We start from the raw sequence: 14390 nt of genomic DNA, 5'->3' as shown, positions 1-14390 counted from the left end.
TTTATTGAACAAATGAGAGAATGCAATAGGGTAGTCAGGCAGACAACATAGTCAAAGCAACCCATCCAATCAGGGTATTCCAGTGAAAACCAAAATGAAAGAATATATCATGACCTGCTTGTATAATCCTCCTGTGTGCCACGCCCCCTCATTTGCGACATTGTGGCCAGCTGTTTCGTGTTATTTCTGCTAAGTCTTGTGCATTTTAGTCTGCGTCTGAGTCTGTTTCCCCAGTCCTGTCATAGAAGTGTTTCACCGTGTTGTGCTCACCCAGCATTAAAACCCTTTGTTTTGGATCTCTGTGTGCCTGACCCTGATTCCCCGTTTCCTTTTCGCTCGCCCTGCACTTGTCATCACAGTATGACAGGACAAAATGCAAGTCCGCTTGCCAACAGCCAGCACGTCGGTGTACTGGCTAAACCAGCCCGAGGTTCGAGAGGATCCCGTGGCTTTGGGCTTAGCCTGCTGGAACAGGACTCTCCTAAGGGAGATGATTCCGCCCGAGAACGAGGTACACAATAACCTCCGGCAGCTGGTGCAGCGTGTGACTGAGAGGAGGACCCAACTAGTCGCGCTGCATGAGGCAGAGGTTGTGGAGCCGCTGTCCATCCTTCCGGAGATGGTCAAACCTCCCACGACAGCCACGAACCAGAGGAAGAAGAAGCACACAAGCCAGAGAGGTTCTTTCCCTGCCGGGTCTCGGGAAGAGCCTCTCCCAATTCTAAACCCCGCAGTGTTTGCGCAGGAGTTCACTTCCACTGACTTGGAACGCTTTTCTGCAGCTACCCCACCAGGATCAGCAGCACACTCCTTGACTGGGACATGCCTGGATCTTAAAGGGGTCAGGTCTTTTCGGGATGCCATTCCGTGGGTCTCAAAGGCTTTTAAAGGGACAAAGCCTGTCCCTGTGCTGCCTGACCAGCCTGTTCTGCCCTTGCTGCCTGACCAGCCTTTACCTGTTGTTCCTGACCCGCTAGTCCCAGCAGCCGGTGCGCCGCCCATGCCTGTGGCTGTGCCCGAGGCCCCTGCTGTGGCTCCTGCACCGCCCGAGGCCCCTGATGTGGCTTTTGCACCGCCCGAGGCCACGCCTCCGCCTGCTGCTGCGCCCGAGGTGCTGCCTCCGCCTGCTGTTGCGCCTGACGTCCCAGCCCGGGCTCCACCCGTGCCCAATGTCCCGGCTCCACCCATCCTGTTTCCTGTCCCAGTTCCCTTGACCCAAGTCTCTGAGGTGATCCCGGACTTTTTGAACACTGCTCCTTCCCCTATGATGGAGGAGGAACTCGAGTGGGACCCCTCAGGGATTTCCCTGATGGCCCTAATGGACCCTTCGGGTGAATCACCCCAGCCATCACACCAGCGTGGTGAATCCCGGTTGGGGCTATACCTTTCAGTGTCCCGAAGTGGGAGACGACACAAACGCAGGGGTCGGGTCCTGCCCGCCCTGCCCCCTGGCTTGTCCTTGGTTCCCCTGGCTCCTGTTTAGCGTTCGTCTGCGGCGCCTCCTTGGCCGCTTATGGTCCTGACTCTGCCGCTTCGACGGTCGCTGGCAGGCCTCCCCACGCCAACTCCTCGGTCGCCTGTGCCTTCACCGGCTGTGGCGTCTCCTTTGCCTGTGGCGACTCCTGCTCTCTCCTCCCCTTTGCCGGTCGCCCCTTTGTCACCCTCCTTGCCTTCATCACCTGTCCCTCCGCCTTCCTCCTCAGCCACTCCGACGCTCCCTCCTGCTCCCTCCTGGCGTCTGCCGAGGGTCCCTTCGGCTCTGACCTCGTGGTCGCCTGCTGTTCCTTTGGCTTCTGCCTTCCATCTGCCAGGGACCCCTTGTGCTCCCCATTGTCCTCCGTCCTTTCTCTTTCAGCATCCTTATTTCGTCCCTTCTATGTCTGCTCTTTGTCCCTCGGGGTCTCCTCTGTTCACTCCTGGTCTTTTTGTTCCTCTGTTCTCTGTGCCCTCTGTGTCTCCTTTCCTGGTCTGCCTGTCTGTGTTCCCTGTTTTGTGTCAGGTATTGTCTGGGTTCCTGTCCCTGTGCCTATTCTGTTCTTCTTGTCCTTTGCCTCCCCGGAGACGCGCCCGGAGTGCGGGGAGGGGGGGCCGGGGGTCTGTCATGACCTGCTCGTACGATCCTCCTGTGTGCCACGCCCCCTCATTTACCACGTGTGCAATCCCGATTGTGGCCAGCTGTTTCGTGTTATTTATGCTTAGTCCTGTGTATTTCAGTCTGTGTCTGAGTCTGTTTCCCTAGGTTGAAGTCCTTCGTGCTAGTTTGCCATCTGTCTTTTGTTGTATGTATTCCCCGACAATAAAGCCCTCATTTTCCTGACTACCCGGACTTTTCCTGTTCTGAGTCTTCTCCATCCCCACACGGCATGACAGTCCACAGAAAAATTGCAGGAAGAATGTGTGTGTCTTCTCAACGTCGAATAAAAAAACCTGTTCAATTTCTACATCTACGTGATTTGAGAAATGTGAAATGCTGTTTGGCAAGTGTTTATGTTCTGATGATAAAGAATAGTTTAAAACCACAATTAACCAACTGGTTTCTTCAAATTTCTCTTAGGAAGAAATATTAATTAATAAAATTAATTTAAACTGGAAAGAAATAATGATTTGACAATATTCGTACTAATTATCAATATTAATTGATATTACATTTTATTGTGAAGACATTCTTAGCCATACTATCCAGTCCTGTGACCAGCTTAATTTCACTATCCTTGGTTATGAAATCAGATACTGGAAAAGCTGCCCTTTCATTGTGCCCCACATACAGCATGTAGTGTTATTTCTAAAATTATTTGGGGTTCCGTCACACATGCAAATTTAACGGTTAGAAATAAAGTAAAAACATAATGCCTGTAAATAATTTGACTGAAAAGTGGCATTAGTGACTGCTCTTCCATAACTAAAAGAGCAGTATGACTGCACACATTATTTTAACTTTTTAAAATGGAGTTTGTGGTGTTATTCGAATAATCATTTATTGAACTGCACACACAGAAGCTGAGAGAGAAATCAATTTTATCAATTAACTGGAATTTTTGCTTTAGAATTACGTGTAAAAATACTAAAAACATGCATTTATTTTAGCAGCACAACAATTGTGATCTGGGTTATACTGATTCATTAGTCAATCATCTCACTTTAACATAGTTGAGGGCGGATTAGTCAGGACATGCTTTGGTCTGGCTCCAGAGCAGGGCCAGTCTGACATGCTTTCAGAAAAGCAATTTATGCATACATGCACGGTCCAACTCAGGAATTTATGCCAAAACTTCCTGCAAGGGATGTCTTCAACATTATGTTATTTTGATAAAGTATTAATTTTAAAATTTACATTAGAAAAGTCCTTAGGTTCTTACAACAATTTCATTGCTTCAAAGGCATTTGAATTAGCAATTACTTTGAAAATATGTATTAGCCTAAAAAACTATGAAATGTAGTTTTTTAAATGTTCAAATGGTGATTCCCATTTAGTCGCATCAGTTACTCATAGAAAAAAAACAAATAGGCGGTTACATTTTTGATAAATAGTAATGTCAAATTGGAACCGTGATGTAGACTTGAAACTAGACTGACTCTAATTTTGTCATTGTGAACATCTCTGTCTTTTACATTAAAATATAGAAAATAAGCTCCTGTACATAATGCCTGTTTAGATATCTTCAGATTGTAAAAGAAACAGATATTCATGAACATGGAAACATACTTACTTGCAAATGAAATATAGATAATCAGAAGAACAGCTATGCCGCCCAGCACTTTCTTAAATGTGCTCAGTGTTATGTTCCCCTGAAGAAAAACGTAGCCAACTGAAATGAGGTAAGAACAGGATTAGGCTGCGAGAAGTTCATGCTAGGCACATGTACATACTGTAGGTTAGGGTGTGTCCAGATCATAGAAGTGTAAGATGGGACATCTGAAACTACCCTAGTTTACGGTGTAAATGTAGACTGGTGGGGTCTGAATGAAAGATCTGAGGATCTATGAATTTGAAGTAGTTAACAAAGTCACTTGTATCTGTACATCTCCATACAGGATCTCATTTCTCAAGTTAACCTAATTGGATGGGAGAATAATATCATATGGTTGACATGATGACATGATGTATGAAGAGTATAAAGATGTGGGTAATTATTATGTTCGGGGGGGGGGTGGATCCAGAATTAACCACAGGTGACAAGGTTTACATTACAAGCCTCATCTCTTAACTCCAATTTTTTGTTTGGATCTGATTTCGCTATTTTGACGGTTCACATTCATACTCACATTTCACCTGTATCATTAGTTTTCCAGGGTTATTTAATTGTGTTTTACATCTGTTTAATGAACAAAGAAACATTTCTGTAGCCAATTCTGCCCCTGACCTCTAAAAGTACTTACCTTGCAAAGAAACTGTAAAGATTATTGTAGCTATAAACACACCAACAACGTATCCTAGTACTACTTTCTCAGCGGTGTATGTGGAATAATTTGTTGTAAACTCAATGACTGCAACTGAAAAGAAGTAAGAGCAGAGTCAGTCATGACAAAATACATGGCACAAAAACAGATGCTCAGTGGTCCTATATAAGGCAGTTTAAAATGGGTTATAAAAGTAATGCTTCTTATTCAATGCTGCAAATTATACTTTCAAACACCTATAGAGTAACTGTAAATAAGAATAAGAAATAATTCATTTGGATAGTCCACTCACACAAGGTATAGAGAGTATTTGTAGTATTTCAACAGCTTATTAGTTGACAGTCAACAATTCATATAACATTGAGTAGTCAAATTCAATTGAATTATTTTAGAAATGTAAAGGCATGTTCATTAATTATATTTATACTACGGGACCGTTGAATGCTTGAATCTGATTGGCTGACGAACGTTCTGAGGTGTGTAATTATTTTCAGGGAAACGCATGGCGAACGTACTTCCAGGCAGCTTTCTTGACCGTATTACAGTTCCATATCACTTCGCATAGTTAACTGTAATAACGGAAATTAGCATACAGTACCTATACAGCACACAGGACTAACAAAAACAACAACATGACAGACAATTTTCCGAAAGTAAATTTTAATACTTACGGTGAATATGAAACTTTCAACAACTGGGCTGCAGCAGTACTAGTTAGCCTAGTGTACCAACTTAAAGGCTACACATGACATTTCTCACTAGCGAGGTAATAACAGCGCTGCATCTTAAAGCAGACTTACAGTTTAGAGACGGTGCTTCAGAACACTGTTGAGGGACACACAGAGGAAGCCTAATTCATACAAGCTCTCTCTCTCTGTTTCTCTTTCTCTGTGTCTCTGTCTCTCTCGCTCTCTTTCTAATAACTTCATTATTAACTGCATTAGTCTGCTATCAACGGCTCAAGCCTCCATTGCCAGCTTTAAAATGACGTTTTGGAAATAGCAAAAGAGTCGTTGGATGAGACGCGGAAGAAATAATCCTACTCACAATGGCGATTTAAGTAGAAAAAAACCGGACGAATCCCTTGAAATATATCATCTGATTGATGTCATGAGGTGTGGCAACCGTAGTATAAGCGGAATAATTGACTCCGGACCGTTAAATTATTAGAAAAATAATGCATACTATCCACTCCGCTTCACGTCGTGGCCGCATCACCACCTCGGGTGTGCATTATTTTCTAATAATTCAACGGCCCGTCGTCAATTATTCCTTACATATAAAGTTTGTAACCCGGGTGGGTGGGGTCCTTGATTATGTTGCTAACCTTCCTACATAGTTGGCTAACATAAACATTGTTCATATCTGGGAGCTTGATACCCACGATCCTCCATCTTAACTATCCAGGCCAAGTCTCTCCGGTTCCCTGCAGTGCAGCTGGAGTACCACACTGTAGCACCGCAGCAGAGAATGCTCTCTATTGTGCTCCTGTAGAAGTTGACAAGGGGCTGAGTGGGAAGTCTGACTTTTTAGTGTTCTTAAGAACAAAAGTCTCTGTTGAGCTTTCTTTGGTGTTAACAATTCATTTCAGATCTCCAGGAATTTCATGTCGTTAACCCTCTCCACTTCCTCTCCACTTATGTGGAGGGGGGAGGCGTAATTTTCCTGGCTCTCCTGAAGACCATGACAATCTCCTTTGTCTTGGATGTATTCAAGACAAGGTTGCTATCTGAGCACCACTGTATCAAGTGTTGCACCTCCTCCCTGTAGTGGGTCTCATCGTCTCCTGTTATCAGTCCCACTGCCGTGGTGTCATCTGCAAATTTCACTATGGTGTTGGAGGTGCGGATGAGTGTGCAGTCATGTGTGAATAGGGTGAAAAGGGCTGGGCTAAGGACAGAGCCCTGTGGTACTCCTGTGCTCAGTGTGAGAGTGGATGATATGCGGTTTCCCACCCCAATATTTTGTGGTCTGTTGGTGAGAAAGGTCAGAATCCATGAGCAGAGAGTGGTGGTTAGCCCCAGGTTGGTGGGCTTGGTAATCAGTTTGTGAGGGATTATTGAGTTGGTGGAGCTGAAGTCAATAAATAACATTCTGCCGCATGTGTCGGGATGCTTCAGATGAGACAGGGCAGCGTGAAGTGCGACTGAAATTGCATCTTCTGTTGACCTGTTTCCCCGGTAAGCAAACTGTAAGCACACTTAAAAACTTACATGTGCCTAAGTAAATGATAAAGATTCCACATCCTAGTCCGTGAGCCTGATCTTTAATCTTCCTTGCTATACCTGTAAAACAAGGAGTTTTATAATGAAACAATGCAGGAATGTCATATCTCACACTTAACATCACGGGTCACCTAATTAGCCCTAATTAATGGTAAAACAATTAGTGCTGTCAGAGAGCTTTTTTTCAAATTTATATTGCCATCCATTAAAGGTTTCATCAAAACATGTATCAATCACATCTAGTAAAATATATAACAGTTTAAAGCATACAAAAGATTTTCTGTTGCAATTTAAAATTTTGTTTAAATGATTTTATAGTAATTGTTTAAAAATAATCTTACTCTGCAACACAGAAATTGAGAAATGGAGGGTGACCCACATAATGTAGCCCTACACATAAATTCTATTTGTGAAAATGTAGGGGTACTTACAGTATGTGGGTCACCCTGTGTTAATTATTCTGCATTTCTTACATTTTATTTTCCTCATTTTCTTAGTAAACATGTTGCTTGTCACCATTTTTCAGTGTATGCAGGAAATATAAGGAAACCATGGAAACAAATGAAAGTGTGTACACATACCAGTAAATAAATCACGTGGCATCAAATTAAACAACATGAGGACATTCAGCAGACTGATGGAGGTACAAGTAACGGCCTCTTCTGTGGATCCTAAGAAGAAAATTGTTATATTAGGTAAAACTGTCTACAGACACATTAAAAAAATTGTTCTCTAGTCCAGCATGCCAGTTTTTCCTGTTTGAATCTCTTTTAAAAATTTTCATCTGCTGAATGTTCCGGTAGATTTTGCTTTATCTACAATAGACAGTTTGTTGGTCTCTGTTTTAGAAGCATGTATAACACATGGGTAACCTAAGCTTTGGCAGTGCTGCAGAGTTAACCTTCCCTGCCTGGGAAATACGAATTTCAAATATTTTTCATATTCTGAATATTCAATGGAATCTATTTTTTAACCTCCTTCACATTAACAATGAGCACGTCTCAGGTATGGAACTTTACATAGAAACGTAAGACTTGAGGTAACTTGGTTTCACCCCATACACAGTGTTAAATCCGAATAATGCTTGTGGAAGTACCCTACTGGATAAAATAACATCAAGTTTGTAGGAATCCATTGGTTCTTGCACAACTTATCTTGATCGCCTTCGAGGAAATGTAAGATGAAATACACAATAATATCCTTAAATCAATAAAGTACCATCTCAATGCTGACACATATAATGACAACCTCAGCTAAACTTCCCGATTGTGCTTCTTCCAGTCAGCACTGGGATTAATGAAGTAACACGGCTTGTCCTACCTTAGAGTAATTCAGGAATTCATAAGCTGGATGGTTGTTAACTTTTGACAAACATACCACGGTAAACAGTTCTGAAACCAACAAGTTTCATCTGTCAGCAAGATACAAAAGCCTAGAATGTTTATTGGTTGGTTCACCTGCAGGTGGGAGTCTTGGTATACCCTCCCCCATTCCTCATTGCAGTTACATACCAGTTAGTTACAGTTTTACTTGGTTGCTTTGGACAAATTCTCAAATGAAAATTGTATTTCTCACAACCACATATATCTGCATATATATTTCTCACCCTTAAGCCAGTTTCTCACAACAGAATGTAATTTCATGTTGTTTTTATTAATTTACATATGATTTAGTTTCAGCTCTCATAGGATTTAGTCCAAAAATCTGTTGTATTAGTCATGTTGCCAAAACAATATATGCGCTTCTCATTTGTTTACTTGTACTCTGCAAAATAGTTAAACATATGTGCATCACATACAAAAATGTTAATGCAGTGGTCAGAAAGGTTCCTTTAATGATGAACTGTATAGTATAAAAAGAGAGGTTTCGTTGGATGATAAAAACAGCAACTGCTTGTCACCAGCCACACATTCATGTTTCTTTACTCACTGCAATGGATGCTACCTGTGATAACATCCCGACAAATTCTTGTAGAGTGTGGCCGACGCACACAAGATTTTTTTTTCCCTTGGTGTAATGCAAGCGAGCATATCAGATGTGATGTAGATGAAAATATGTGGACAAACAAGCAGGAGCAACAGGATAACATATGATGTATAGTTGACCTTCTTCATTCCAACATAACTACCTAAGACACTGTGCAAATTTTTACTGTAACATGATTTTTTTAAGCTTCCAGATATAGAGAAATGATAATGAAGTAAATTGAGGAAACTGATCCATTTTAATTCTTAAAATACTTCCATGGTATATTTTGACTAAACATTTTGACTAGTATGACTGTAGGTAATGATACAAAGATTTCACATTTTAGAAGGCACTGACTGAATGGCAGACAGCTGCCTTTTGAAACATAAATGAATTACTTAATTTTGCTGGTTATCCAAATTATTGTGCTGCAATGGACAAATGGTTTTGGGAAATGTGCAAGCAGTTGAAAAACCTCAAGACTCTTTAAAGAAACTGTCCAAAGCGACGAAAAAAAACTGTAAAGGCCTGGTTTTGTTATTCTCTTGTTAACTACCCTGGGTAAGAGTCGCCCGTATTTTTTCAGGAGGTATAAACCTATATTTATTACATCCTTCAAGAAATGAGAGCAAATGTCATCAGTAAGTACTTCCATGAAATTTTTCCTTTAAGGCTCTTTATACTAGGCTTGGGTGACATAATTTTTCATACTATCATATCTTCCAGACATTTTTATCAAGACATATGGTACTTTAATGGCATTTTGTGTTGGTGATGTACAAGTCACACATTTACTAAGGAAAACCCTGGCCCCTCTTGGAGCTGTGGCTACCAATTTTCACTATACTTATGTAACCCTGTGAGAGATGGTATTAAGACTTATTTATTTTATGTATCTGTTTCATTGCTTAAATTAAGTTTTTTGTAAATTTGGGTTACCCCAGAATTTAAGGGGTTAAATTCTGTTTCGGGCAGATGTGTCTCTGGTCATGTGAGAGGGGAGGAGAATAACGGCGGGAAAGGAGGGTCGGACAAAGGACCCCGGAGCAAGGTGAAGCGTGTGTGCGCAGGGGACGGACAGTTTCCAGCTACGGAAAAAAAGGGATGGACCGGCTTATCTGAGAGCCTACTCCCAGGAGCTGCCTCGAAGGAGATAATCCAGACAGTGCCCCAAGTTACCGGAGAAGCTTGGGGTTCCTCCGGCACCGAATAAGCGCCGACTCACTGCGCCAAAGCACAGAAACAGGCCTGCAGCGATTTTTTTTTCCATTTTCCCTTTTTGTCTTATTCCATGGACACAGGGTGGCATGTTTATTTTTGTGCTTTTGAAAATACTCAGTTATTTGTAATCATTGGGGTTGGCATATGTTTATATATTGCTTTGGTTGATTTATTATATATATATATATATATATATATATATATATATATATATATATATATATTATTTTTTTCTGTTTTTATTAACTTCAGGGTGTTTGCATTTGGTCGATTGTTAATTGTGTTATCTTAGAGTTTTGGATGGTAAGGAGGGCGACAGAAACAACAAGCCGGTGTGGGACGCACCCAGGGCCCCTTTCCTATAACTGCAGTGTGCAGGGAAAGGGTGCTACACTTATAAATACTGCCACCCTATTGTACATAAATCAGTTAGTATGTCCCCATTTTATAAACTCACCTTCAGTTACACCCCACAGGATGAACGCTATGAAAACCATGAAGGATGGAACTGTGATGTATAAACAGTGATACAACACAGGTTGTTTGCTTTCACCTATAAACAAAAAGTATACAAAAACTTAACCACATTCGATTTAACATCAGATGAGAGAGTTCATTCAAACTTCAACATTTGCATTTAGCAAGTGAACCCCTGCAGCATAAGTGGTAATTAGAAACGGATGCGATTTTAAATGATAGAAGAGACATTCCATAGTGATTCAGCAGATCTTTGACCGGTGATTTACTGGCTGGATTTGGAATTAAGGCCAAATATGAATTAAAGTCACTTACCTGGTAGTTTTAAATGCCTTAGAGAGAAAGCTGTGATTAGCACTACAGGCGTAACAGCAAAACACAGCACTAAAATCAACCAGTGCAGGGATGAATAGCCTAAAAAAAAATCAAATTTCATTAAGCATTTTTCAAAAACACATGTTGCTTAGCATACTGTACTTTAACTGACACAAAAGGCATGCAACATGAGCATAAGCAACTCATGCAACCCGTCAAGTCATTTCCTAAATTGAAGCACAAATCTTCACCTTTCTCAGATGGGTGTTATTTCAGAGATATTTTCACCTCATACTGAAAAAAGACATTTTAGTACCCAAAGGAAAATGATTTTAAGTGTATTTTGACATTGAAGTCATACAGCGAATCCTCAAGGTCAGGGGACACAAAAAGGAAAGAGGAAATGGATAACAGGAATGATAGACACAAATCAGTCGGTAACAAAAGCTAAGGCCAGGAAGCCAGAATATCTGTCCTAGAACTAAGCAGTAAAGCAGACATCAAAGAAGTGGGATTCAAACTGAACAGGAAGGGTAGCAGGGAAAAACATCCTCACTAAACCCAAAGAAGGAGCAGCAGGCACACAGGGAGCAATCAAGACCGTTCAGTAGAAGCTCATAGCAACAGCACAGTGCAATTCAGTGTGTCAATGAAGGGAAACCAGAAAGAGGAGTGTGACAGAACTGAGCTAATACTCAGGAGAGGAACACCTGACAAAGGGAAGTAGCTCAGTCCAGCCTCAGAGTTATGTACAATTATTAACAGTTACTGCACTTTATTCCAGTGAAATTCATTCTGCCGTTCTAACATGAAGTAAAAATAAAAAATATGGTATGAAATCATCAATGTACCTATTTCAATACAGGATACAATAGAAACATAGTGCTCACAGGGACACTTAGCTCACTAAAAATGCTGCAATTTTATTGTTTTTATAATAAAAATCATTACTTTACTCATTTGATTGTTTACAAAAACATATCATGTTAGAAACAGCCAGAAATTTTAACTAAAAGATAAATTTCATGAAATTAGTTGCAAAAGAGCTTATAAAAAGCAAAAGATCTTTTATAAAGAAATATATTTTCTTTATTTTTTTTTAATTTTACAAAACAATATAGGTAATTTTTTTGTATATTACTTATTTTTAATAGCCTCAAATAGTTGCATGATATTCAGTACTGAGGCTTATCCAGGCTTGTTTTGCCTTCTCTTTCAGCTCAGACTGAAAGAACCCATTATAATGCATTATAAAGGTATTTATAGTGTAGGATCACACATGTACATATCACAGAGCTTAAATTCCAGGTGGCCTGAGACAAGGCCTACCCTGGTACGAGAGGTACTTGCTGGCCTAGGCAGCAAAGGGGGGTTCGTGACCCCCCCCCCCCCACACACACACACACACACACAAAGAACCACTTAAACACACACAGATAACAAGGGAGGCCAGCACTCCAACTTTTATTGCCCAAAGATTTAGGGATCTACAGACAGCAGTGGACCCCAAGGACAGGGGTCCCTCGACTTGGCACACAACCCCTCCTCAGACATCCTGCCTTACATACCACTCACCCAACAGACCAACACCTTTAAGAAGGTTTTTTTTAAGTTTGGCTTTTGTATATCTGTATATTTATTTATTCATGACTACTAGTCTCAATATACAGATTTGTATGTGTTTGTAAGTATTTGTATGGTTATGTTTGTATGTGTCCTAACTTTCAGAGATTCTTTTTCTTTGTTTGACAAACCCCCCCTTTTTCTACCATATTCCTCAGTGGCCTTATCTGATCTTTGTGGCCGTTTGCAAGCTATTTGAGTTCTACCATCCTATATTAACAGAACTGAATTAAGGTGTATATTATCCATTCTGAGGAGAAGGTCAATTGAGATAATTCATAGCAAGCAAAATATGTTCCCAGATGTGCAATTTAAATTGGTATTACTACAGACTAACGGCCACACCTATCTAAGGGTAAGATGTGCTATTTGAATGTGAATATGTCTGTATAAAGTGTAACATCTGTTGAGGTGCAACCCAAACCACCTGTACCATATACTGATGTGAGTCAGTGACATTCAAGATGTAAGTAATTGTTAATTAATTATTATAGACGGTATGAGGTGTGAACCGCTAGGCTGGTATGGCATGTTTGGTATCAAACTGATGGAAAATCACTCCTGATTCCAAATTTGGTCAGTGGTTACCATGAAAATGGATATATCAAAAGTTACACCAACTTAATGAAAATCATCAATAAAGGGGGAATCAGTCTAGTCATAAATCTCAAAAGGACTGATACAGACCCCCTTCTGAAAGCCCGCCAAATGGATGGTCAGTCATTGATCCAGGAGTCGAATTCCTGGTCATTCCTATTCATGAACTTTAGAGTATAAAACCTGGCACCTCAGAACAAAACTAGGAGGAGAAACAGAAGACCATCAACCCGAAGGGAGAGGGGAGAACAGAAAGACCATCAGCCCAAAGAGATTGGTGGAGAACGTCAGCCCAGGAGAAGAGAAGCCCACAAGAAGCCCTCCTGAAGCCTGAAGACCCAGCTGGACAGAGAACTGCAACCAAGACAAAGCTTCACAAGGAGAGAGAATCAAAGGGGCTCCACTCCAACAACTGCTGCAAACACCGCGCCTCCCTGAGTGCCATCACCCGTCAGCTCATCAGCCTCTGCAACCAACTGCCAAGACCCCCCCTGCCCCCCCCCCTTCCCCCCCCCCACTCTGCAACCAAGTAAACCAACTTCCTTTCATTTCTAACAACCTAAGATGTTCTGTTAATCTGCTATATGACTTTAGGGTCGTTTTTCCACAAACTGTGCTTGCTTTGCAGAACAGTATTTCTCTTTAAAAGGTTACTCATTTAAATCTAGTCATTGCATTTCCATAATTACATTGTTTGTGTCTATTCCGTTATTTCGTGTTTATTGTTTGTATTAAGTCTAATGTCTGTCTTATGTTAGTTGTAGGAATAAATGTATGTCTTTTACACAACTTCAGCCTCCGTTCATTGAGTGCTCACAATAGTCCCTGTCTGTGCGATCTGGCTACTACGCTCTGAAACCTCAAACTCGCCTGAAATATCGCGAGACATCGGCAGTGAGGGGAGCTTCACTACAGATCGTTTACATTACCTGGTGACGCAGCTCGCTGGACGAGCCTGCTAACCCAGGTTAAGTGATACTGGTTATTAATGAATTCCATTTAAGTCTCACATTAACAGACTCACGGGGATTCACAATTGAGTTTGGAGGAGCCGATCATTCGGCATAACAATTGGTTAATAATCCGCATTAAATAATAATTTATTAAAAGTTAATTAATTTCAAAACATGTTGGTGGAGATATTAAAATTTACCTGAGCTAATAATTCCTACAATAGTGCATTACAGAGGAGCTTCATAAAGCATTCATTATGCATAATACACATGGCTATGTGTTATGCCTTTTGATAAATACTTATAAGCATGTTTATAATGCTTTATACTACGGGACCGTTGAATGCTTGAATCTGATTGGCTGACGAACGTTCTGAGGTGTGCAATTATTTTCAGATAAACGCACGGCGAACGTAGTTCCAGGTAGCTCTCTTGACCGCATTACAGTTCCATATCACTTCGCATAGTTAACTGTAATAACGGAAATTAGCATACAGTACCTATACAGCACACAGGACTAACAAAAACAACAACATGACAGACGATTTTCCGAAAGTAAATTTTAATACTTACGGTGAATATGAAACTTTCAACAACTGGGCTGCAGCAGTAT

At 41.0% G+C, this 14390-nt stretch overlaps 1 protein-coding gene across 4 annotated transcripts in view; it reads right to left on the bottom strand.

The window, feature by feature from the left end:
* LOC125720869 (uncharacterized) overlaps positions 1 to 14390 on the bottom strand; it is a 99721-nt gene that overhangs the window by 28376 nt on the left and 56955 nt on the right. For 3 of the 4 annotated variants that reach the window (XM_048996745.1, XM_048996746.1, XM_048996743.1), the window contains exons 4-9: positions 10605 to 10703; positions 10270 to 10365; positions 7205 to 7294; positions 6612 to 6683; positions 4378 to 4491; positions 3708 to 3806 (exon numbers count right to left, since the gene is read on the bottom strand). The exons of the other annotated variant lie outside the window; for it this stretch is intronic. In XM_048996745.1, the coding sequence (XP_048852702.1) occupies positions 3708 to 3806; positions 4378 to 4491; positions 6612 to 6683; positions 7205 to 7294; positions 10270 to 10365; positions 10605 to 10703 (570 nt within the window). The remainder of the gene's footprint in view (positions 1 to 3707; positions 3807 to 4377; positions 4492 to 6611; positions 6684 to 7204; positions 7295 to 10269; positions 10366 to 10604; positions 10704 to 14390) is intronic. 4 annotated transcript variants of the gene reach the window in all.

The sequence above is a fragment of the Brienomyrus brachyistius genome, unplaced genomic scaffold (assembly GCF_023856365.1).
Source record: "Brienomyrus brachyistius isolate T26 unplaced genomic scaffold, BBRACH_0.4 scaffold27, whole genome shotgun sequence".
Classification (NCBI taxonomy): Eukaryota; Metazoa; Chordata; class Actinopteri; order Osteoglossiformes; family Mormyridae; genus Brienomyrus; species Brienomyrus brachyistius.
Note: the sequence above shows the minus strand (reverse complement) of the source record. Positions and strands in the feature narration are given on the sequence as shown.